The 25,888-nt window shown below is 38.8% G+C and overlaps 1 protein-coding gene across 1 annotated transcript in view; it reads left to right on the top strand.

The window, feature by feature from the left end:
* The window catches only part of LOC149149377 (vesicle transport v-SNARE 13-like), a 67,370-nt gene extending 43,603 nt beyond the window's left edge, over nt 1-23,767 (top strand). The window contains exon 5 of the mRNA XM_089439005.1: nt 23,274-23,767. Within this exon, the coding sequence (XP_089295131.1) occupies nt 23,274-23,429 (156 nt within the window). The 3' untranslated portion in view covers nt 23,430-23,767. The remainder of the gene's footprint in view (nt 1-23,273) is intronic.
* Nucleotides 23,768-25,888: the final 2,121 nt, after the last annotated feature.

Below are 25,888 nucleotides of genomic sequence, written 5' to 3'. Positions count from 1 at the left end.
AATGATAAAATTTATTACAAATCATAGCAATACCCATGGCCTTTTCCGCAGTCACTCGAGATTGGAGTTGCTGAAGATTGCGAGGACTAGATTTGGTAGCTATTACCTCACCTTCAGGCGCCTTTTGAAGGTAAGAGAGGGTTTAGCTAGCATGGTATCAAGTCCAAATTGGCAGGTGTTAAAGGAAAGGGCTACAAATGTAGCTGACATTGCAGGTTTTGAAACGGTGGAGGAGGCCGCTCTTGATGGGCAGTTTTGGACAACTGTGAGACAGGTATTGGATTTCACCAAGCCAATTTATAACATGATTCGGTTTGCAGATACAGACAAACCAGTGATTGGTGAGGTGTATGAGCAAATGGATACCATGTTGGGGGAAATAAAAGACATTGTTAATAACAGAGATCCCGACTTGTACAATCTGATTCACGATTGTGTGTGTCAACGGTGGAAAAGGCTTAACCTTCCACTACATTGCTTGGCGTATATCCTTACGCCAAAATACTACTCAGATTCTTGGTTGGGCAAACCTGCAGCAGGGGGTGGTGTTAGGACCAAACCCCATTTAGATCGAGAGGTAACTAAAGGATATCTGGATGCATTAGAAAAGTTGGTGCCTGACAGGGAGGAATGTGCAGCTGTGCGCCTTGAAATAGGCAGATACTTCACTGGCAGTGGTTTGTATGGTAACTTCCATGCAATGGACGACAAAGATAAATTTGATTCTCTCACATGGTGGGAAACATATGGCGGCGACGGACTTTTGCGAAAATTGGCATTGAAAGTTCTTGCATAGGTTGTAAATTCTTCTTCTGCAGAGAGGTGTTGGAGCACCTACAGTTATATACATAATGTGAAAAGAAACAGGCTCAACGAAAACCGAGCAGAAAGCTTGGTTTATGTGCACTACAATTTGAGGTTGTTGAGCCATTACTGTGATCGGGCTAATGAAGATCCCACATATAAAATTTGGGACAATCACCCTGAGGATGACAATTTGGAAGATGACATTGTACATATGGAAGAACTAGAAGATGAGCTTGTACGGGATGAAGCTGAAGCAGCTGCAGCAGCCATGCCACCTCCACCTCCACCATCCAGTTCTCGGGGCCCGAGTCTTGTTCCATTGCTGTCGCCACCTCCATCGACACCCTCGCGTGGAGGCTCTAGTTCTGGTCGTCGGTCTGGGCGGGAGACTCCTAGAAGACCGCCAAGACCTACTTATACTCCTGGAGACTCTCGTGGCAAGGGCCACTTGTAGATTTACAGTTTACTTGTCTTTTTTAGTTTCTATTAGACTTGTGACTTGTCACTTTAGTTTTCATAACTGTTCAGTGTTGAGTTTTGAGTCCTTGACTCTTGACTCTTGACTCTTTCATATCATTATGACATTATGATATTTTTTGTAAACATTATATCACTGGTGACTGTGACAATGAAAATTTGAAGTTTGAAGTTGGGCCTTGGCAATTATAACTCATTGGTAATGATTGTGAATTATGAATATGATGCTTTGTGAAAGACTAAAGTTGTTTCATTTCATCTCATTATTCATGTTTCATTTTATAAATTTTTAACATTTCATATCATGTTAACAGTTAGAAGTTAGGACTTAGAAATATCTTCGATATTACTTCTTGTAATGGTTAAACTTGGCTTACAAGTACAACTTGTTACTTTGGTGATCAATGATGATAAATGTTATTGAATTGAATGTTATTTTAATTTATTATTTTACTAAGGTTGATGACGATTATAATTTCTAGATGATTGATGTGATATGGTTCAATGATCAATTTATGTTTTTTTATGTTTTTTATGTCTATTTCATCATTCTACATGTTTTTGTTGACATATATGTATCAAAAATTAAAAAATATAAAAAATATATATATTTTTAAAAAATCGCTCCCCGATTCGCTCCCAAACCGGGAGCTTCTGAAAATGGTCGCTCCCGCTCCCGCTTCCGCTCCCGCTCCCCGCTCCCGCTCCCGCTCCCAAGTAACACTGCGTGGGATTATACTTGGAGTCGATGCCACCTATCCCGGAAAGGGTGTAGGGAATGTTACTCCTCAATTGAATGAGGGTAACTCGATTCATTTATAGAATCTCTTTTATGTACGTGATCGTAAGAAGAACCTGGTGTCCATTTCGGCAATGGAAGTCAAAGGTTTCAAGGTGGCATTCATCGATGGAAAGATACGTGTTTGAAAATGGAATTTCAAAGATGCTTTTGAGTTTAGGGTTGGCAGTTTATATCATGTTGCAGGATGGTCCATTGGGGACCATGTTAGTTGTCACATCTCATCTATAATACCGGAGGTCTACTTATTATGGGGCCCTACTTGATGTGAGTCAGATGGTGACAGGGATGCCTGAATTCAAAAGGAGCATGAAGGTACATGTCTGAGATGTACCGAAGGAAAATCTTACAAGGGGACCATTCCGCTCATGTAGTAGGTCCACAGGTTTGGAACAACCCGAGGGGTTTGAGATTCATGATCGGGAATCTCATGTATGCAGGTGGAAGAAAGCTCTCTATGGCTTGAAGCAAAACACCCTGGGCATAGTATGAGAGGATTGATAGCTGTCTGATGAAACTGAGATTCACTAGGAGTGAAGCCGATACAAACCTTTGCTTGAAGGTTGTGGATGATAGACCTCTCATACTGGCACCTTATGAGGATGACCTCTTTCTGATAGGTGTAGACCCTCTCATTTGCAAAATTAAGAGGGAGTTGGATTCTGGATTTGGAATGGTGAATTGCAAGCCCGCGACTACCTCGATGGAGCTTAACTTTCAGAAGTTATGTGGTAGTGATGCCGAACCAGATTTGGGAAATGCCTCTGAATTTCATAAGCTCATTCATATTGGTGTTCTTGGTGAACTTCCGTCCGGAATCCGGATACATGTTTTGTAGTTAGAATGTTGGGCTCATATTTGGTTGAGCCTCATTGGATTGGTGCTAAGAATCATTTGAGATATCGTCAGGGCACAATCTCTCATGGATTGAGATACACTGTCGGAAATGTGAAGCTGCATGATTATTCTGATGCTGATTAGGCAGGTAGTGTGGAGGATCGCAAGAGCACTTTTGGTTGCTGATTCTCTTTGGGTTCTGCTCAATATCCTGGATGAGCAGGAAGCAGAAGACTGTTGCTATAAGCACCGCTGAGACCGAATACATAGCTACGAGTATGACCTCGTGTGAAGCTACCTGGTTGTGGAGGCTCTTCAGTGAGCTGTTTATACACATGATGGATACCACCGTGATCTTCTGTGTCAACCAGGGGGAGGATTCGACTGTTGAGGAATCCCGTATTCTATGATTGCTCTAGCATATAAACATCAGATACTACCTTATCTGGGATACGGTACATCAATGAGCGAGAAGGCTCCATCCCATTGGGACTGATGTGCAAGTTGCAGACATTTTGTCTAAGCCCCGAGGAAAGGTCAAATTTGTGACTTTCCAAGAATGACTTGGAGTTGTTGAGAGACCCTCTTATGAGGGTCCTGCATGATGCATGCATTGAGCTCTGGGAGCTCCGGGGGGCTTGGGGTACTTCTTGGAGCAACAAACGACCATAGGGTGACTCACCCTCCCCTAATGGTGCGTAGTGTACAGGGTGAATGGTTCAACCTTCCCCCATCATACCTCGTGGTGACTTAGGGACATGATGAGTGGTTCTCCTGTCGAGGCATCACACCCATGCAATCTGGGACTCATGGGTAGTACCTCTCATCTGGCCAGTGAGCAGGGAAATGGGGTTAGGGACCATAGTAGTACTATCAATGGATGCATTGTTGTATCTACCGTACTCCCTATGCTAGGATGACCTCCATTGATCTAGGATCAATATGAGTGGTTTGAGACACTCTCTTGTGATAATGATCTGGGATCAATGAAACTGACTTCAGGTCAGTAAGAGTGATATGACTCACTCTCTTGGAACTGATCTGGGATCAGTAAGAGTGGTATGACACACTCTCTTCATATGGAATTGACTTCGGGTCAGTATAGAATGGTATGAGACATTTTTGATCAATTCTTCTTCTTCATGGTTCAATAGAGCTCAGCAAAGCAGAGCAGAGTAGAGCAGAGCTTAGCAAAGAGGAGCAGAGCAGAGTTTAGCAGAGCAAAGCAGAGCTCAGTAAAGCAGAGCAGAGCTCAGCAAAGCAGAGCAGAGCAATGCAAGGCGTTGATGGAAGAGATAGTAGAGTCTGGCAGATGGATCAGCAAATGGAGTTCTCCCTAGTTGAGAGGGAGTGTCAAAATTGGCAATTAGGGCCAAACTCCATGTGGGTCATCTTATTTATGGCAACTGATATTTTCTTGGATCCCTCTCATCGAGAGGTGTAGGATTGATCTAGAGATCATCCAACTCTGATAAGTATTCATGGAGATATGAATTTATTTGTGTTATGGGACAATTTGTCAAGGTCGGCCAACAACTAAATAACACCCACATGTGCTCAACGTTTTAGTATAAAAAGAGGTGACTCGATTGTCATTTCTACACACACTTCACTCTTGATTTCTCTTCACTTGTTCTGGGTTTTAGTGGTAGATAAATCTAAGAGAGGAAGCCCTAAACGCAGAAGTTAAGAAGCCCTAGCACAAGCCCTAGACGTAGTCAAGATGGAGGGTTATTCGCTGCCCTATACGCTGGTCTCTACAAGCCCTAAACGTAGTAGGGAAGGAGCCCTAGCATGAAGTTCAAAACGTAGTCCTAGATGATCTATGCATGACCTAGAAGAGATGCCCTGGCTCCTAACACAGTTATGGAGTAAGGCCTAAGTGCGTTCCACAAGGGGTCATGACAAGAAGGGTTAGGTGCCCTAGGTAATGAGGGAAGTTCAATAATTCCTTACCCTATCCTAACACTAAAGCCTAGCCACAATTAAGAAGGCAGAGGAGATTATAGGACTGCGTGATGTGGAAGAGAACAAGAGGCAACTACAACAAGGAAAATAAGGCAGCGTGGAGCCTTCTAAGGGTTGGATGCCATTGAAGAAGATCGGGTATGTTCAGGGCTAATCGCAAGTCAAAGACAAGTCAGTTGGGCAACAAACGAGGTAAGGAGTTCTGTTTTGGAGAAGGCTGTAAGTGATAGCGAGGACTGTGGTAGGCCGCAGGCCTAACCACCTCAAAACAAGGACAGCGTGAAAGGGTTCAGGGCTGTACAGTGCTTAGAACAACAACTCGAATGGAGAGAAGCCTTACTAGCCTAGGCCATAGAAATTAAGGGCTGATTTGAGTGTGATGTGTGGGCGTTAAAGCTACAACAAGGCTGTGTGGTAGGCCGCAAGCCATACCATCACAACAAGGGATAGCATGGATACTAAGGGCTACCTAGGTGACTGTTTGAGGGTTGTGGCAACAACCTGAAGTGCCCTAACCAGTCTATATCACAACAACAACAATAGCATGGTGCATTGGGACGACAACAAGGTACAACAAGGCTACAATGGGACAACAACAAGGTACAACATGCCACATGGGACAACAGCAAGCCTGGTGCTGCAAATAGGACAACAAGCTATGACATGGTACAACAATGTCACAATGGGATAGCATGGCAAGCATGGTGCAGCAAGCTATGACATGGTGCAACATGGTGAGGTGCAGCATGATGATAAGGAGCAACACAATGATAGGTGCAGCATGGTGATGGAGTCACCTGGGAGAATCAGTTGAAGCAACTTATCTTCAACTGAGTTCAACTACCTCATGTATCATCTTCTTAGAGATGATCTATGCTCTTATTTAGATAAGTCAAAGTGTTGACTTCTGTTGTATATGTACTATCTCTCTCTCTTTCTGCTGAACTATTGAAGAACATATAAGAAGAATTGATCAAGGGTTTCCCCACATTGGGGTTTGCCCCTAGCTAGCGCCACATCTTGTATCCTCTTGTCTTGGCTTGTCTTCTACGATCTATGTTTATGTTCTATCTGCAATTTACTTTAACGCTGATGTGATTGCTAATTAGCAAAAGGTATTGAGCTATCTGTGAAAATTGAAATAGATTGGTCTAAGCATACAACATACCTAAAATTAACAATTTCGCCATAGGAGAATTGAGACTATCACCCACCAAAAGGGGTAACTGCTTAGGAGGAATTTTTTCTCTTGCATTTGACAACTAGTCGATCAGCCAAACAACCAGCAACCCTTTCTAGCCACCTTTAGACGATGATATACCATGTGTCTCCACGATTTGCATTAGTTGTATGCTTCTCACCATTGGACATTGACATTTGATGAAGGTGGGATGCCATTCAAAAGGTACTTTGATCATTTTACAATTGGGTGCTTATAGTTGTTTGTTTTGGGCATTTAGTATGGATGATGGGGTGATTTGGAAGATTGACAGACCTTGACTATAATTTTGTTCTCTCACCTTACCACGGGGGTTTAATCTTTGACCCTAGTCTAGTAGGACCTCCTTTAAGGCCCTTTGGATTATAGGAAGGGCACTACTTGGAAAGCCATGATTGAGATAACGTTTTCCATTCTCCCCTATGTCATACTTAGCATTTTCCATGTGTTAATTTTAGGTATGTTCTATGCTTAGAGCAATTTACTTCAATTTTCTTATTAGCTCAATATCAATATCCAGATTAGCAATCACATCAACGTAATAGTAAAATGTAGATAGAACATAAACATAAACAGTAGAAGACAAGCCAAGACAAGAGGACACAAGATGTGGCACCAACCAGGGACAAACCCCAATGTGGGGAAACCCTTGATCAATTCTTCTTATATTCTTCAATAGTTCAGCAGAGAGAGAGATAGTACAAATATACAAATCTGATATTTATGACAACAGTAGAAAGTCCATCATTCTGCTAATGATGACAGTTCAAAGATGCAACCCTGAATTCTCATGACAGTCTTCAACCAATCACTAAGAGTGCTGTAGCATATCCTTTGAGGAGATCATCAAACTAAAGGTCCTTCTCATAATACTGATGCAAGATTCCTTTGATTTCTAGTTGCTCTTGCAATTCTAGTTAGGGCACAATATGCAGCCCTAAGTAGCCCTTGCTATGGTGCTATGGCCTGTGGCCTAGCACATAGCAACTCCTGTAGCAAATGTCCTCAAAACATCATCAACGCAACAGTATCTTATCCTATAAGAACTTGTCTTTGTTGTCAGCACTTTCAAGCATCTAACTGTGTACATACATTGATCTATGGAGCAGATATCTTCAACGCATTCCTTCACTTTATGACTGTGGCTTATCAATCTAGCAAACAGTCCTTAAGGCATGCCTAGAACAACTTCCTTCATCACACTATCACCTACAGCAAATACGCTGTCTTTCTAGGCTTCTAAATGTTATGTTAAGACTCCTTTTTGCTGCGGCCTAGGGCTGATCTTAGATAGAGGCTAGGACTCCTCTTTGCTGTAGATTAGGACTCCTACAAGTTGCGGATAAGAGCCTCTCTTTACTGTGGATGAGGGCTTCCCCTTTGACAACGGATAGGTCCACTTGACTGTGAGTTAAGGGTTCCTTTTTGACAGCGGATTAGGGCTCCTTGTTTGCTGTGTATTGGAGCTTCTTCTTGACAGCGGATAGGACCTCCCTTGACTGTGTCCTAGTCTCCTTTATGACTGCGTATTTAGGGCTCTCTTGACAGTGTATTAGGGCCTCCCTTAAGTATGGATTAAGGCTCCTCTTGACTTGCGGCTAGGGAACCTTTAGGATTGTGGCTAGGGCTTCATTTTGAGTTGCATATTAGAGCTCTTCTTGACAGTGTACAAGAGCCTCTTTAAACTGCGTATAGGTCTCCTCTTTGCGCTACGAATAGGTCTCCTCTTAACTGCGACTAGATTGCTGCTAGGGCTTCTTTAGGGCTGCGTCCATATCTCTTAGATAACCCTTTCCACTACGTCCTCCTTGTGAGAGGACAAACCCAAACCAGTGGAGAGGAGAGATCAAGAGAGACGTGTGTGTAACAAATGACTTGAGGACTTCTCTATTTATAATGTAACGTTGAGGTTGAGCTGGGGTAATTTGCTTGCTGGCCGACCTTGACAAATTGTCAAATAATACAAATAAATTCTTATCTCCATAAATACATGTCGGAATTAGATGATCTTTAGATCAATCCTACACCTCTCGAAGAGAGGAATCCAAGAAAAATATCAGCTCCCATAAATAAGATGACCCACATGGATTTTGGCCCTAGTTGCCAATTTTAACACTCCCTCTCAACTAGGGAGAACTCCATTTTCTAATCCATTTGCCAGTCTGTACTATCTCTGCCATCAAGCATTGCTATGCTCTGCTAAACTATGAAGAAAAAAAAGTGATCAAGAATGTATCATACCATTCTCTACTGCCTCGAAGTCAGTCCCATATAAAGAGTGTCTCATACCACTCTTACTGATCCGAAATCAGTTCCAAATAAAGAGAGTGTCTCATACCACTCTCACTGACCCGAAGTCAGTTCCAATTGATCCCAGATCAATATCGATCATCATAGCATAGGGAGTACGGTAGTACACGATGCATCCATCAGTAGTACTATGGTCCCTATCCTCATTTCCCTACTCATTGGCCAAATGAGAGGTACTTTCCATGAGTCCCAGACTGCATGGGTAGGATGTCTCAGCAGGAGAAGGATGAACCACTCATCCTGCCTACATGTCACCATGGGGTATCCCAGGGGAAGGCTGAACCACTCACCATGTACACAACAAATCACTAGGGTAAAGTTGAACCACTCACCCTATGATTGTGTCTCAGCAGGAGAAGGATGAACCACTCATCTTGCCTACATAGCAAACCACTAGGGGAAGGCTGAACCACTCACCCTATGGTTGCTCATCGCTCCAAGAAGTACCCCAAGCCCCCCGGAGCTCCCAGAGCTCAATATCCATATCATACAGGACCCTCAGGAGAGGGTCTCTCCACGACTCCTAGTCGTTCTCAGAAAGTCAAGAATTTGACCTTTCCCAGGGGCTTAGTCAGAATATCGGCGACCTGCACATCAGTCCCAATGTGATGGAACTTTATTGCTCTACGATGTACCATATCCCGGATAAAGTGGTACATGATGTCTATATGCGTGGAGCGATCATGAAACACAGGATTCTCTGATAATCGGATCCCACTCTGGTTGTCACAGAGGATCACGGTGGTATCCAGCGCGTGTACAGACAACTCAGTGAAGGGCTTCTCCAACCAGACAGCATCACACGAGGCTATACTCGCAACTATGTATCTGGCCTCAGTAGTGCTCAAAGCAACTGACTTTTGCTTCCTGCCAATCCGGGATATCGAAGCAGAACCCAACGAGAAACAACACTCATAAGTGCTTTTGCGATCCACCATACTGCCTGCCCAATCAGTATCAGAATAACTATGTAGCCTTGTTGACCAGTACCGGTCAACTACCCATGCAGTACCCCCCCCTTTTCTTTGCAAAAAGGGGCAACACCTGATCAGCGTGTCCATGCCATCCTGCAATCATCAGCAACCTGATCTTTTTGATTGTAAACACAGTCTGCATGTATGAATTGTAAATAATCTAAGCAGATCAGAGTCATGTATGTAAAATTGCCTAGGTAGACCTAACTTTCTAGTGGTAATCTATGTCCCGGAAGGTTTTTCGTCTCACCGATCCATGGATCGGCAGAGTTTTCCTTCAAAGCTGACCTCAAAGCCGGGATGCATTTTGTCATTAGAACTTCAGGAGAATCCTAGTGTGTTAATCTGCTAGATTATAGTTGTGTCGCAGAACTGGGTGATTGATGAGGGTCTGTGTTAAGCGGGCTTGTCCCCTTGAGATGTAAGTTGTAAAAGTCATGATGTAATGTGTCTTGAGGGTCGAAAAATGTTTTAAATCCCCTCGTGAGTCCTAAGTCCTAGGTCCTAGGTGATGTTTCCAAAGGTTTAGTTCGATGATCCATTTAAAAAATGAAATAAAATAATAAAATAATAAAAAATTAAAAAATTTTAAAAAATTAAAAAAAATGAAATAAATAAAAAATAATAAAAAATTTTAAAAATTTAAAAATTTAAAAAATAAAATAAAATAATAAAATAATAAAAAATTAAAAAATTTAAGTGAATAAATCGACGGATGAGATCAAGAGATGTCTTGATCCTCATCAACGGTCGAGATCATTTCTACATGGATCAATCGAACTAGCCGTTGGATCATTTCCTTTAAATAGGGTGCTAGGAGTCATTTTTTATCATTCGATCTGTGAGTCTGATACTGAAGAAGCTCTCTTGTAAATCTGTTTCTGGTTAATAAAAGAAGACTTTGGGGTCCATATCTTGCTGGTGTTACTCTATTGAAATGCTGTGAGATCATTTCATTTTCTGCATATGTTATTTTCAGCCATTAATAATAGCTTTTTGTAGAGTATTGTGAGCACAGGTATCTTGTTCACTTGCTGGGGTTTGAGTGCTGTTAGGGTTTCTGAAGTAATGGCAGGTATCTCCATTACTGTTTGAGATCTAGCAGCATTTTTGCCCTCTTTGCTGACGGTTGTTTTGAGCTGTGCAGAAAACATTTTCTGAAGGAATTTTGTGGGCGTTCGGGGAAGTTCTCGGCTGAACCAGCCAACTCCCGCAAGCATTTTTTTGAGCCCAGTTGGATTTGATCCTGGGTCTATCATTCGGTTTATTTTTCTAAGTTTGCATGAGAGATTTTCTGAAGTTCTTCACAGTGACGATCTGAAATTTCTGTTCTTTAAAATGTTTTCCGTGCTTACTGCTGAATCTGGCTGTTAAGGGGCCAAATCTGTAAATTAATTCGCTGATATAGGGTTTCAAATTTTTTTTTTTGGATCTAGGGTTTCAACAAATTTTTTCTTTAAGCAGTTTTGATTAGGGTTTTGTCGTTTTTTGTAATTGCAGGACTGCCGTCAAGGTTGATACGCTGACACACAGTGCACAAGTAGCAGATTTCAACACGAACACCAGTTTTCAGCGTGGACGACAAGGGAAAGTCCATCGATTTACAGTCTTGTACGCTGCTCCACGTTTCCAAGCTGCTCCATACACCGCAAACGCACAGCACGGGCCAGGTTAAAGCATTGTTAGTGGAATTTTTGTTTGGACCACCGGCTCAGCGTTTTTGGGTCTTACAAATAAAAGAAAATCGTGACCCCTTCTCGCCGCCGTCATTCCTCCATCAAAATTCTGTGAATCCGCATATAATCATCTTAAGTTTCTCAAGTGTTGGCGAGGGAAGACGTCAGGAGTATCTACGCGTTTTGTCAATCACCGCTGGAGAAAGCAGCAACATAACTGCCAACAGCTCCAGCGTTTCATAATCCACTTCATCCTCTGCAATTTTTGAATGCTCAGAGGTTATACGCTAGCAGGCCGGTTGTTTTGGATCAGAAAGAAGTTACGGTAAGGAAGCATCCCCCTTCTGTCCATCGAAAATCTGCATAAGTTTCATTTGTCGGCCGTCCGGAACTGGAAAACGCAGGTAAAAGACAACCCATACACGCCGGTGCATTCCGAAATAAACCTCAAACTGTGTCTGCGCATTACCATCGACTGCACCAGAGTTTATCATTCTATTTACAAACGTGCGTGAGAATCGAATCTAGCCGCTGACGGTGCCAGAGGAAGCGTGCTTTCAAAATTTCGTTCTACGCGTTGAGACTTCCATTTATCCGCTGTTAGAATTCTGGTGGGATCGCAAGACGTTTCATGGCTTGAGCCCATCATCGCAGGTAATGGTTTACTGTTTTTACGCATTAGTTAGGGCAGTCGTATTTTGATTTTTTTTGATTTAGTTTTGTAATTGATTCCGTTTATAATGTTTGCATAATTTAGTTAGAACTAAATTTTTGCTAAGATACAGTTCGATATAGTTATGATTTTAATTCAAAATTTTAAATTTCATTTTTTTAGTTTTGATTAATATAAAAAATAAAAATGTTTTAGATTTTCATTTTAATGTGTAGTTTGCAATTAGTTTTAATTTATTTCCTCTAGTTTAGTTTAGGGTTTAGATTAAAGGCTAACGTAGATTTTATATAGGTTTTAATTTATTTATTTTTAGGTTAGCTTAGATTTAAAAAAATTTGTATAATTTTGTTTTATATAGATTTTAAATTTTTTAGATTTGACTTTAATTAGATTTTAATTTTTGGTTTTTTTAAATAAAAAATAAAAAATATAAAAAGTTTTTATTTAAAAATTTAGGTTTTGTTTTTTTTTTTTTTTTTTTTTTTATAGTTTAGTTTTAATATAATTTAGTTTTAAAATAGATTTTATATTTTAAATTTTTTAGATTTTTTTTAAATTTCATTTTTCTAATATTGAAAAAAAAAAAAAAAATTGAAAAAAGTTAAAAAAAAAAAAAAAAAAAAAAAAAAAAAAAAAAAAAAAAAAATTTTAAGAAAAAATTTTGTGGAAAAATATTTTCAGAGAAATTTTGCGGAAATTTCTCTTCGTCAGATCCAGTCATTTTCGGGAATTGTCGTATCTTTCATGCTGAGATCTAAAATTTTCAAGTCGAGACACGAAATTGATATCTGGTTAATGATTTACTATTCTCGTGGTGTTTTAAAGCATTCATCTTTTTAAATTTTCAGTTGTCGGATATCGTTTTGAGCTTTAGCTGATGATAGATGATTGCTGTTCATGGTCCATATTTTTATATCATTTAACAAGTAATCATCTCTTAAGGCACTGGTCTGCTAAATTAATCAAATCCATCGAGTGCTTTTTATATCGTATCTCGCGTCTCCCAACCAACTGGTCGACAGTTGGTCTCATCATCTCACAGGGACTACCCCCCTTAGCCGTGGGAGACAGGCTTAAACGGAGGGATCGGGGATAAGAGTGACAGCCCCCGGTCTGAGCGTTGTCGTGTCAATCTGCGCGACAACATTTTTTGGCGCCGTTGCCGGGGATACTTTTTCTCGGTGTTTCAAACGGCAAATCATCCTTCTCATTTCTTATCTTTTCATCTGGCCCGGCAACGCCAACATTTTTTGGCGCCGTTGCCGAGGAACTTTGTTTTCTCGGCATTTCATCATCTTTTCATCATTCATCGTTCATCTGCCTATCATTCGTTTGAGCCGGCAACGGCAACATTTTTTGGCGCCGTTGCCGGGGAACTTTGTTTTCTTGGAGTTTCATCGACATTCATCTTCTCATCTTTCTCATCTCTCATTTGAGCTGGCAGATTCAACCTTTGGGGTTATCATTTGGATCTTTCATTGCCTTATCAGTGTCTCTTCGGTGTGTTTCTTGTTTGGGTGGCGACTCCATTTTCTTATTTTTTTTCAGACAAGAAGCCTCCCGCATATCTGTTTGTTGATTACTTCTTGGATCTTGGAATCAGATTTATTGTTCAAGTGGCGACTCCACTTCTTTCATCTTTTGATTTTCTTGAGCAGGTATCTAGTTCTATCATCCTTTTAATCCCTTATCATTCATCATGGATTATTCATTTAAGCCATGTCGTTTTACTGAACGTCTCCATGATTTTCCGGAAGATGCCATTCCTAAGTTACCTATTTTCTCGGATGGTGATCCAATCGCTGTTAGAAGGCATATAGTCTTGTTTACTCGCATCATGATCATATACTGTAGATCCCCTCAGTTTAATCATGAAGATATCAAAATGCGTCTATTTGTCCTTTCTTTAAAAGATGATGCTTTGAATTGGTTTAACAATTTTCCAAAGGAATCTTTCACTTCTTTAGAAGACATTGTCAATGCTTTTAAAAATAGATATGGTTATCCAAACAGCTTGCCTTCTGCGTCTAAAATTGTGCAACAGAATGAAAGTAATTTGATAAGAGGTCCAGCTGAAAGATCCCAAGACGATTCATCATGTCAGAATGTGTCATCCATCGGATATATTGCAGATCAAGTTCATGATAGTGAAAAATCAGGGACAAATGACAATGAAAGGGAAGAGCAAAAACAAATTTTACGAGATCTAATGATGCTGGTAAGAAATATGGAAATCAATCAAACTAATTATGTCAATGATGTGAAAACTTTATGCACCCACCTGGAAAAACGTAATAGGGAGATTGAGGTCACGCAAAATCAGCATGCTAAAGAAATTGAGGCCATGAAAACTAATTATGAATCAGAAATTAGAATCATGCAAAGCAGGTTGTCAGTCTTAGAGGAAAATATGGTGACCATGAAAGCTGATCATGATAAGGAAATTGACTCTATGCAAAACAAGTTATTAACTATGGATGAGGAAATGACTATCATGACGTTCAATCATAATAATCAAGTGGCTGACATGCAAGCGAATCATAAAGAAGAAATAAATTTTATGTAGCATTGCTTGATGGACATAAAGGAAAAGAATGTTAAAGTAATAAAAGACATGCAAGAACACCATGCCAGACAAATCAGTGCTACAAAGGTTGAACACTCTAGTCAGATGGATGCCATTAAAATACAAGTTCAAAGGTTTCAACAACTGGCAGAGGATAAGAGAAACCAGCAAACATCAACAGATCAGGAGTCTTCTCATTTGCTGCAACAAGATTCATCTTATTATTGGGAGGTTATTGATTCGATTGAAAGATGGTTGATTGAAGGTGATCCAGACAGACTTAAGAATGATAAAGATCAGATGCAAGATGAAGAAAGACATAGCACGCATATCTTACATACTTCATCTGATAGCTTTGAAACAGAAAGTACCAGGTCATCAGTAATTCAACCAGCCAGAAAGAAAAAGCGCAAGAGAAAGAAAATAAGAAGAAGATTTGATGCATCAGACGGCCGTGAGCAGCTTGATTTTCGGATAGGAAAGAGTCCTACCATATGCAAAATTGGAAATGGCACATCCGACAAGTAGCCCACAGATTTGCCTGAAAGCAGGCAAATGCTCAGTATGCACTATATTGAACACATCTGATGCCGTAGGGCATCCTTTGTATCGTATTTCTAACCCTACTCCTTGTTTTTTCCGCATTTTTATTTTTGCTTTAAATAGTCAATAAATGAAGAGCTTTTATCTTTCCTGTGCTTAATATTGTATGATGATTTTTGGATGGACGCTACTTATTTTTGTGTTGTATGGATGCAGATTCTGGATTCTCAGATTCCTGCAAGCAGCAACGTGTCCCCAAGTAGAGCCAGATGTTGACCAGTACCGGTCAACTACCCATGCAGTACCCCCCCCCTTTTCTTTGCAAAAAGGGGCAGCGCTTGATCAGCGTGTCTGTGCCATCCTCCAATCATCAGCAACCTGATCTTTTTGATTGTAAACCCAGTCTGCATGTATGAATTGTAAATAATCTAAGCAGATCAGAGTCATGTATGTAAAATTGCCTAGGTGGACCTAACTTTCTAGTGGTAATCTACGTCCCGGAAGGTTTTTCGTCTCACCGATCCATGGATCGGCAGAGTTTTCCTTCAAACCTGACCCCAAAGCCGGGATGCATTTTGTCATTAGAACTTTAGGAGAATCCTAGTGTGTTAATCTGTTAGATTATAGTTGTGTCGCAGAACTGGGTGATTGATGAGGGTCTGTGTTAAGTGGGCTTGTCCCCTTGAGATGTAAGTTGTAAAAGTCATGATGTAATGTGTCTTGAGGGTCGAAAAATGTTTTAAATCCCCTCGTGAGTCCTAAGTCCTAGGTCCTAGGTGATGTTTCCAAAGGCTTAGTTCGATGATCCATTTAAAAAATGAAATAAAATAATAAAATAATAAAAAATTAAAAAATTTAAAAAATTTAAAAAAATGAAATAAATAAAAAATAAAAAAAATTTTAAAAATTTAAAAATTTAAAAAATAAAATAAAATAATAAAAAATTAAAAAATTTAAGTGAATAAATCGACGGATGAGATCAAGAGATGTCTTGATCCTCATCAACGGTCGAGATCATTTCTACATGGATCAATCGAACTAGCCGTTGGATCATTTCCTTTAAATAGGGTGCTAGGAGTCATTTTTTATCATTCGATATGTGAGTCTGATATTGAAGAAGCTCTCTTGTAAATCTGTTTTTGGTTAATAAAAGAAGACTTTGGGGTCCATATCTTGCTGGTGTTACTCTATTGAAATGCTGTGAGATCATTTCATTTTCTGCATATGTTATTTTCAGCCATTAATAATAGCTTTTTGTAGAGTATTGTGAGCACAGGTATCTTGTTCACTTGCTGGGGTTTGAGTGCTGTTAGGGTTTCTGAAGTAATGGCAGGTATCTCCATTACTGTTTGAGATCTAGCAGCATTTTTGCCCTCTTTGCTGACGGTTGTTTTGAGCTGTGCAGAAAACATTTTCTGAAGGAATTTTGTGGGCGTTCGGGGAAGTTCTCGGCTGAACCAGCCAACTCCCGCATGCATTTTTTTGAGCCCAATTGGATTTGATCCTGGGTCTATCATTCGGTTTATTTTTCTAAGTTTGCATGAGAGATTTTCTGAAGTTCTTCACAGTGACGATCTGAAATTTCTGTTCTTTAAAATGTTTTCCATGCTTACTGCTGAATCTGGCTGTTAAGGGGCCAAATCTGTAAATTAATTAGCTGATATAGGGTTTCAATTTTTTTTTTTTGGATCTAGGGTTTCAACAAATTTTTTCTTTAAGCAGTTTTGATTAGGGTTTTGTCGTTTTTTGTAATTGCAGGACTGCCGTCAAGGTTGATACGCTGACACACAGTGCACAAGCAGCAGATTTCAACACGAACACCAGTTTTCAGCGTGGACGACAAGGGAAAGTCCATCGATTTACAGTCTTGTACGCTGCTCCACGTTTCCAAGCTGCTCCATACACCGCAAATGCACAGCACGGGCCAGGTTAAAGCATTGTTAGTGGAATTTTTTGTTTGGACCATCGGCTCAACGTTTTTGGGTCTTACAAATAAAAGAAAATCGTGACCTCTTCTCGCCGCCGTCATTCCTTCATCAAAATTCTGTGAATCCGCATATAATCATCTTAAGTTTCTCAAGTGTTGGCGAGGGAAGACGTCAGGAGTATCTACGCGTTTTGTTAATCACCGCTGGAGAAAGCAGCAGCATAACCGCCAGCAGCTCCAGCGTTTCATAATCCACTTCATCCTCTGCAATTTTTGAATGCTCAGAGGTTATACGCTAGCAGGCCGGTTGTTTTGGATCAGAAAGAAGTTATGGTAAGGAAGCATCCCCCTTCTGTCCATCGAAAATCTGCATAAGTTTCATTTGTCGGCCGTCCGGAACTGGAAAACGCAGGTAAAAGACAACCCATACACGCCGGTGCATTCCGAAATAAACCTCAAACTGTGTCTGCGCATTACCATCGACTGCACCAGAGTTTATCATTCTATTTACAAACGTGCGTGAGAATCGAATCTAGCCGCCGACGGTGCCAGAGGAAGCGTGCTTTCAAAATTTCGTTCTACGCGTTGAGACTTCCATTTATCCGCTGTTAGAATTCTGGTGGGATCGCAAGACGTTTCATGGCTTGAGCCCATCATCGCAGGTAATGGTTTACTGTTTTTACGCATTAGTTAGGGCAGTCGTATTTTGATTTTTTTTGATTTAGTTTTGTAAATGATTCCGTTTATAATGTTTGCATAGTTTAGTTTAGAACTAAATTTTTGCTAAGATACAGTTCGATATAGTTACGATTTTAATTCAAAATTTTAAATTTCATTTTTTTAGTTTTGATTAATATAAAAAATAAAATTGTTTTAGATTTTCATTTTAATGTGTAGTTTGCAATTAGTTTTAATTTATTTCCTCTAGTTTAGTTTAGGGTTTAGATTAAAGGCTAACGTAGATTTTATATAGGTTTTAATTTATTTATTTTTAGGTTAGCTTAGATTTAAAAAAATTTGTATAGTTTTGTTTTATATAGATTTTAAATTTTTTAGATTTGACTTTAATTAGATTTTAATTTTTGTTTTTTTTAAATAAAAAATAAAAAATATAAAAAGTTTTTATTTAAAAATTTAGGTTTTTTTTTTTTTTTTTTTTTTTTCTTTATAGTTTAGTTTTAATATAATTTAGTTTTAAAATAGATTTTATATTTTAAATTTTTTAGATTTTTTTTAAATTTCATTTTTCTAATATTGAAAAATAAAAAAAAAAAATTGAAAAAAGTTGAAAAAAAAAAAAAAAAAAATTTGAAAAAATTTTTTTTTGTGGAAAAATATTTTCAGAGAAATTTTGCGGAAATTTCTTTTCGTCAGATCCAATCATTTTCGGGAATTGTCGTATCTTTCATGCTGAGATCTAAAATTTTCAAGTCGAGACACGAAATTGATATCTGGTTAATGATTTACGATTCTCGTGGTGTTTTAAAGCATTCATCTTTTTAAATTTTCAGTTGTCGGATATCGTTTTGAGCTTTAGCTGATGATAGATGTTTGCTGTTCATGGTCCATATTTTTATATCATTTAACAAGTAATCATCTCTTAAGGCACTGGTCTGCTAAATTAATCAAATCCATTGAGTGCTTTTTATATCGTATCTCGTGTCTCCCAACCAACTGGTCGACAGTTGGTCTCATCATCTCACAGGGACTACCCCCCTTAGCCGCGGGAGACAGGCTTAAACGGAGGGATCGGGGATAAGAGTGACAGCCCCCGGTCTGAGCGTTGTCGTGTCAATCTGCGCGACAACATAGCCTCACAGCTCCGGCAGTGTATCTCAATCCATGAGTGGTTGTGCCTTGAAGATATCTCAGAAGATTCTTGGCACCAATCCAATGTGAGTAATGAGGCTCAACCATATGTTGGCTCAACATGCTAACTGCAAAACATATATCTGGACGGGAGTTCACCAAGAACATCAATGCTACTATGAGTTGACGAAACTCAGAGGCATTTCCCAATTCAGGTCTGGCAACACTATTGCATAACTTCTTAAAGTTAAGCTCCATCGGGGTAGTCATAGGCTTGCAGTTCACCATTCCAAATTTGGAATCCAACTCCCTCTTATGTTTGTAAATGAGAGGGTCTGCACTTGTTAGAAAGAGGTCATCCATATAAAGCACTAGTATGAGAGATCTATCATCTTCAACCTTAAAGTAAAGGTTCGGATCGGCTTCACTCCTAGTGAATCCTAGCTTCATTAGATAGCTATCGATCCTCTCATACCAAGTCTGGGGTGCTTGCTTTAAACCATATAGAGCTTTCTTCATCCTGCTTATATGATATTCTTGATCATGAACCTCAAGCCCCTCAGGTTGTTCCACATCTATGGTCTTGCTATTACTTGTAAGTTTTCCCTCGGTACATCTCGAACATATACCTTCATGCTCTTCTTTGAACTCGGGCATTGCTATCACCATCTGTCTCACATTGGGTAGGGCCTCACGATGAAGATGGGCAAACCTCCAGTGCCATAGTTCAGTTTGAAGAGATGTGTCGCAAGACATGGCCCCTAATGGACTTCCTGCAACTTGATACAAATTGCCAACCCTGAACCCAAGAGTAATAGCATCTTTAATTTTTTTTTTTCCAAACACGTACCTTATTATCGATGAATGCCACCTTGTAACCTTTTTCTTCCATTGCCGAAATGGACACCGGGTTCTTCTTGAGATCAGGTACATAGAGAACTTCTTGACAGCGGATTAGGGCCTCCCTTAAGTATGGATTAAGGCTCCTCTTGACCTGTGGCTAGGGCACCTTTAGGTTTGCAGCGAGGGCTTCATTTTGAGATGCATATTATACCTCTTCTTGACAGTGTATAGGAGCCTCTTTAAACTGCGTATAGGTCTCCTCTTTGAGCTACAAAGGGGTCTCCTCTTAACTACGACTAGGTTGCTGCTAGGGCTTCTTTAGGTGACTGCGTCCATATCTCTTAGATAACCCTTTCCACTACGTCCTCCTTGTGAGAGGACAAATCCAAACCAATGGAGAGGAGAGATCAAGAGATATGTGTGTGTAACAAATGACTTGAGGACTCCTCTATTTATAATGCAATGTTGAGGTTGAGCTAGGGTAATTTGCTTGCTGGTCGACCTTGACAAATTGTCAAATAATACAAATAAATTCATATCTCCATTAATACTTGTCGGAATCGGATGATCTTTATATCAATCCTACACCTCTCGAAGAGAGGAATCCAAGAAAAATATCAGATGCCATAAATAAGATGACCCACATGAAGTTTGGCTCTAGTTGCCAATTTTAACCCCATGCCACATTAGAAGCCCTATATCTCACCTCCTCTCTTCGGGTACAACTTGTCATTTTTTCTTGAAGACTTGACACTCATATGTTCACATGCCTTAAGTAGGGGCCTCAGAAACTTTGCCGTGGGAGGTTGATGCAACTAAAAGAAAGGAAAGAGTATATCATGGCCACAATAAAACAAAGAAAGAAAATTAAAATGCAAAAGATCGCTGAGACATAAAGATTAGCATGTGGGCAAAGGCCTAGCATGAGCTCTACCTGCTTCATATGGCCATCACTGGGTTCCTGAGCACATGCTGTTCCATTACATCAAGAAAGGGAACCCTTACATGTCCCAACCTGATGGGCGATAAACTAACTCATCTTAAAAGGGTAATAAAATTGCTACATCATAAATAGCAAGCTGTAACCCTTGAGCTATAAGTGATAATACAAGGAATAGTCTAGAAGAAATAAAAGGCGCATTAGAGTGGTGGAAAAATTAGGTTGAGTTGGTAATTCATGCATCCATGAATGCTCCCTCCCCACATCTATACACTTAGGATGTGGACTCCCTCATCAACTGGTCCCTTTGACCATGGCACTTGACCATGAAGTCTTCTTGACTCCATTACCACATTATTGTACACTGACACCTATCAATTGAAGGGTGGACCAAGGAAATGTCATTGTTGTTGGTACTTGTATCCTAGCCCAATTTGTAGGTGAACTGCAATCTGAGCTGCAGGTTTCAAACAAGTCCCTTATCCTGTCTTTCCTAAGCTCACCTTTTAACCATCCTGTTGCAAATTATTACTATTTTTATTCATATTATTTAGTATGAATTGTTGCTTAAATTATTATTACAAAGGTAAATAATAGATAAATATAGTTGGTTTTGTAGTAACATCCTACAGTTTATTAGGATTTTACTCTCCATTCCTCTACAAGCAGCTTTTTGTATTCATAAAAAGATGACTACAACCATTGCTAGTGCAGCATCTTCATATCTGAGTAATAATGCCTTTATAACCCTGGTTTTATGGACTGACATTCTATAACTTCTACTCAAAATACTATTCTGGCCAATTATAGACAAACTGGTTCTGGTCCATATCTAATAATTACACCTACCTATCGGTGATCATAAGGTCAATACATGCAGTTGTCATGTTCCACAAAGGTTAGTGCCCAAAATAAGTGATGGGTAGTGAGTGGGTACAGGCACTCAAACTATCTTCTAGCCACCAAATTAAAATTGGAAATGGTAGCTCATGCATTTATGAAGAGCAGTAAGACTTGTGCAATGTTGGTGGCCTCATATGTTGCTTAAGAGTGAAAGTCAAGGCAGTCACATTGTTCTAATCTGTTATTCTGAAGTGCATCACTTTTTCCAGTTTAAGTTTGAACAAATGATTTTTTTTTGAATGCATTACCAAACAATAGTTATTAATATACCATTTTCATTATAGTAGCGTCCTATGTTGAGAAATTCAATAGGGTGGCAAGTTAATTGATTTCTCTTATTATGACATTATCTTGTGATATTTCATTATTAGTTTTTCTTCTTTTATTTATCTTATTCTTATCATAAAGACTAATGCCAATCAATAAATAGAGGAGGCCACGAGATGTAGGCATGCATCCAGGGGAAAACCCCTACGTAGGGGAAAACCCAGTCAAGAATTCTTCCTTCAGTAGATTCAAAACAAAATTGAGATGATCATGACCCTTACAACCTAGACCAAAGACTTCTTCCCTCCATCAAGTCAACCTTGTCACATCATGCTTCAGTTTTGTGGCATCTCAATTATTCTTCAGTCCTGTGACATTCCCAAACAAGCTTCGATACTTCAGTTCTGTGGCATTCCAAATGTGCTTCGGTCCTGTGATGGTAGTACTCATTTGATGGCATGATAATTTTCGATCTGGTAGTGTTGGCACACATATGATGATGCAAGCCTTCAGTGAACTTCAATCCTGTAATAATAGCACACACTGTCCTGCATTACACTCATGCCTCGGTCCTGTGGTGATAACCCAAGTTTTGGTCCTGAAATGATAACAAACACTGCAATACACTCATGCCGCGGTCCTGTGGTAGTAGCCTTAGTTTCGGTTCTGTGGAAGCCCAATAAAATGTTTATACTTCGACCTGAAATGATACTCCAATCTTCTAGATCACCGAATTATACTTCACTGTGATTTACCGAACTTCTTCACTGCAATTTCTGAATTCATACTTCACTGTGACCACTGAACTTCTTCTCTGAAATTTATACCGAACTTGTCTCTGCAATTTGAGCGAAGTTTACCTTCCTATTTATAGTTGTCTCCCACTGTAAAATAAGCCGACCTGATCTTTTTTGTGAAGCCGACTTTTGGAGGATTTGTTTGGAGGCCGACTTTGCAAGGTGACTTGATGGAGGAGTCTTTTGACAAAATAAATTTAACTTTGACTTCTATAAATATCCTAAAAGCCTACAATGAAGGCTTGCCCTATGACAATTGACTCAAGCATGAAACCCATGCTTTAACAAGTCAATTTAATTAATAATAAAATTTCTTTTGCCTTCTTTTGATAAATATATTTCATTTTGACTCAAGTACAATTATGAAGACCGGACCTAGTTACATTTTAAAACACCGTAAGCAAACTATACAAAGAATGGTGACATTTTTCACAAAGAGAACATATGCAAAGAGAGCCATTTATCTTCCATCCTTTTCAATCATCGAACAATTGTTATAACCATGCTCCAGATGATTGAATAATTTGAGAATATATTGGTCTCTAAAGTCCAACACAGTTCCAATTCACCTTTTGAGGATATATTTGTCTCTAAACTCCAAGATTCCATGTTTCTTTCTCTCTGGCTAGGATAAACCATCAATTGCAAGTCCTCCAATCTAACTTGATTAAATGCATTTTCAAGACTCCTGTCTCTGGTTTTGGCACAATAATAATGTCCTATTCTTATTTGATTCTATTGCAGATTATATTGGCTACAGGGTAAAAGAAATTTTGGGTTCATCTTTCCCACATCCTTCTTTCATTTTACTTGCTAAATATCAGAGTTGTGTTATAGTATCAAAATTATACCCCTCAATGGATTGATGAGTTTTTATCAACTCATCTGTTATGTACACCTTGATGATCTGAATCTCTTTGCTTGGATACATGTTGCAGCTTCATGGTGTTGATGACAATATTGGAAAGAGCAGGAAACTCTTGACATCAATGGTGAGGAGAATGAACCGAAACAAATGGATTACTGGTGGGCTTATTGGTGTTCTCATCGTTGCTATTATTTTGATTGCTTATTTCAAAATTTCTCATAAATAATAAAGTGTTCTATTTTGGATTGAGAATGATTGTTATGCAGTGTAGGGATGTATGACAGATTTTTTTGTAAATTATGTGACATGTTTATCTATCATTGGGAGCCCCAGCCTCTGCTTCTTTAAGTGGATGTTTCTTGTGGCAAGTTTCAAAGCACTAAATTTATCTTGAGACATAAAAGAAACAAGATTGTTCTTACATTTATTACTGAAATTTGTAGTTTTCATTGTATATGTTAGCCAATGCTAGCAACTGCAGACTGCTGGCAATTCCATGAGTTGTATTAGCAATTGTTTTTAATATTTCCAAACGGTACTAAGTAATATATTTAAGTTCGGGTATTGGGGATGAGTTGAGTCTGGATGAGAAATGGATAACAATTATTTGATAGTCACTTTTGTCATAAGCCTTTAACGGCAAGGCCTATTTTCTTTGCACAGAAGAGTTTATCCAGAAGTGGTGGACCTAAAGGCTGTAAAAGACCGTAATTTTTAGATTGTACTCCTATGTTTTGGTGCCATCCAAGCATGAAGATTGATCCTAGATGGTATCATTCAAGGTAATAGAAAATGATTCTAGATGGTGTCATCTGAAGTAATAGAAAATGATCCTATATGGTGTCATTCAATGGGATAGAAGATATTTGATGGTGTATATCTTCTCCTTTCTGCCATCCTTGAATGTTGATTGTCTATTTTGCAAGTGTAGATTGATGTTTAAAATCAGAAGCAGGAATGAAAGAAGAAAATTGAGAATTAATACATTGAGAAAATTGAACATTTTGATATTCAAATCTATAATCAACTATGAAAAACAGATTTATGGTAATTTTAAAATCAACGCATCCTTAAAACATGTGACCAACGGACATTTTTCAATTTTAAAAGACAAGTGTAAAACCCAGATGCCTGAGTACCTTGTAAACTATTTCCGAAACAAAGACCAACAAACGCGTTCTACAGGGCTGTGATGCCATGTACATAGTTGATTTCTATTCACAAATCAATTTCTATTCATAAAGTTTGTTGCTCACTTTTGCAATTCTATTGTTCATTGGTGTCATCTCAATTGTTTATTCTTTGACTTTTACAATCTTTCAGAGAATTGAGGTTACTTTTTGTATGATCTCGATTTTTTGGTTATCAGGACCCCCCTGTTTAATATTTGAAGAAAGTAGTCAAGAAAATGTGTGGGGTTGTGCATGTTAAATCGCTATTTTGAAGTGTACCTCATGATAGTATGTTGTCTTTTTGATGCAAAATGGGTCAGAAATAATAAGCACGATTTATGCTTGGTAAAACCAGTGCATTTGTGTTGCAAAAGAGTGGAATACGTTTGTGATACAAGCACAGAAGGTAAAAGTTAGCTTGTATACAACTTGCAAGATATGCAATTCCATAATAAAGAGAAATGAGAATGGAAAGATAATGTAGACTGACTAGGCTTCAATGATTTTTACACAGGACAGCCAAATACTTTTCTGCCCCTTTTCCCAAGTGCTTTTGATTGGGACAATTATCCAATTAGCTCAAGTTTACAATATCGCAAAATACTAACTCAGGTGCCACTTGATGCTCTGCGTTCTTTATGCAGTTGGGAGTATTGTTGATACCATCGAGACTCAATCTTGAATGAAGTCCTTTGTTTCTTGCAGAAGGCTTATTACACATTGTTGTTGCACAAAGTGTCTAGGCACCACGACAACGCTCAGAGTAAGGGCTGCCACTCTAATTCTTACTCACTCCGTTTAGACTCTCTTCTAGACAAGTCAAGGGGGGTAGTCCCTAAGGTGAATGGATGAGGATAGCCTCTGGAACACAGGCTCTAGGAGATTTTAAGGATGAACAACTTGATGAATTTAAAACGAGTCTCGGTCAATTGAGATAAATAGATTGAAATAAGACACAATCACAAGATAAAAATGATTATAACCCAGTGTCTTTATATTTGAATTAACCAAAGACTAAATAATAACAAGTCACCCAAAGCAATTTATAATGTGGCAATGCGACGATCATAAACAATTAAATGTAAAATACTCAAAATTTTAACATGCAGGATAATCTAGCAAAATTATCTTTTTTCAACATCAATATGATTTTTAAACATTTATCACACCTTGACAATAGAGAAATCACAAAAATCAAGATTTTGCACTTACCACCAAAGAAACTAAGGAATTTTAAGTTAGCATTTTAATTATCCCTTAGGCAGTAACTTTAATGTGATTAATGAAGAGGTAAATCAAATCGAAGAGTTAATAAATTAGAATTTTAATGGGCCATAGGCCACATTAAAATATTTAATGTGAGAGCACAAGTCTTTTAATTTATTTCATTCTAAATTCTAAAGTCACTAAATTTTTTAAAAATCTTTTAAAGTTTCTTAATTTTTAAAATTTTAAGATTTTTGTTAATGTTTTTTTAAAGATTTTTAAATGTAAAAAAAAGTCAAAATCAAAA

This window comes from Pinus tabuliformis, chromosome 9, assembly GCF_031772625.1.
Source record: "Pinus tabuliformis cultivar Carrire ecotype Pingquan chromosome 9, CPIR1, whole genome shotgun sequence".
Classification (NCBI taxonomy): Eukaryota; Viridiplantae; Streptophyta; class Pinopsida; order Pinales; family Pinaceae; genus Pinus; species Pinus tabuliformis.
Note: the sequence above shows the minus strand (reverse complement) of the source record. Positions and strands in the feature narration are given on the sequence as shown.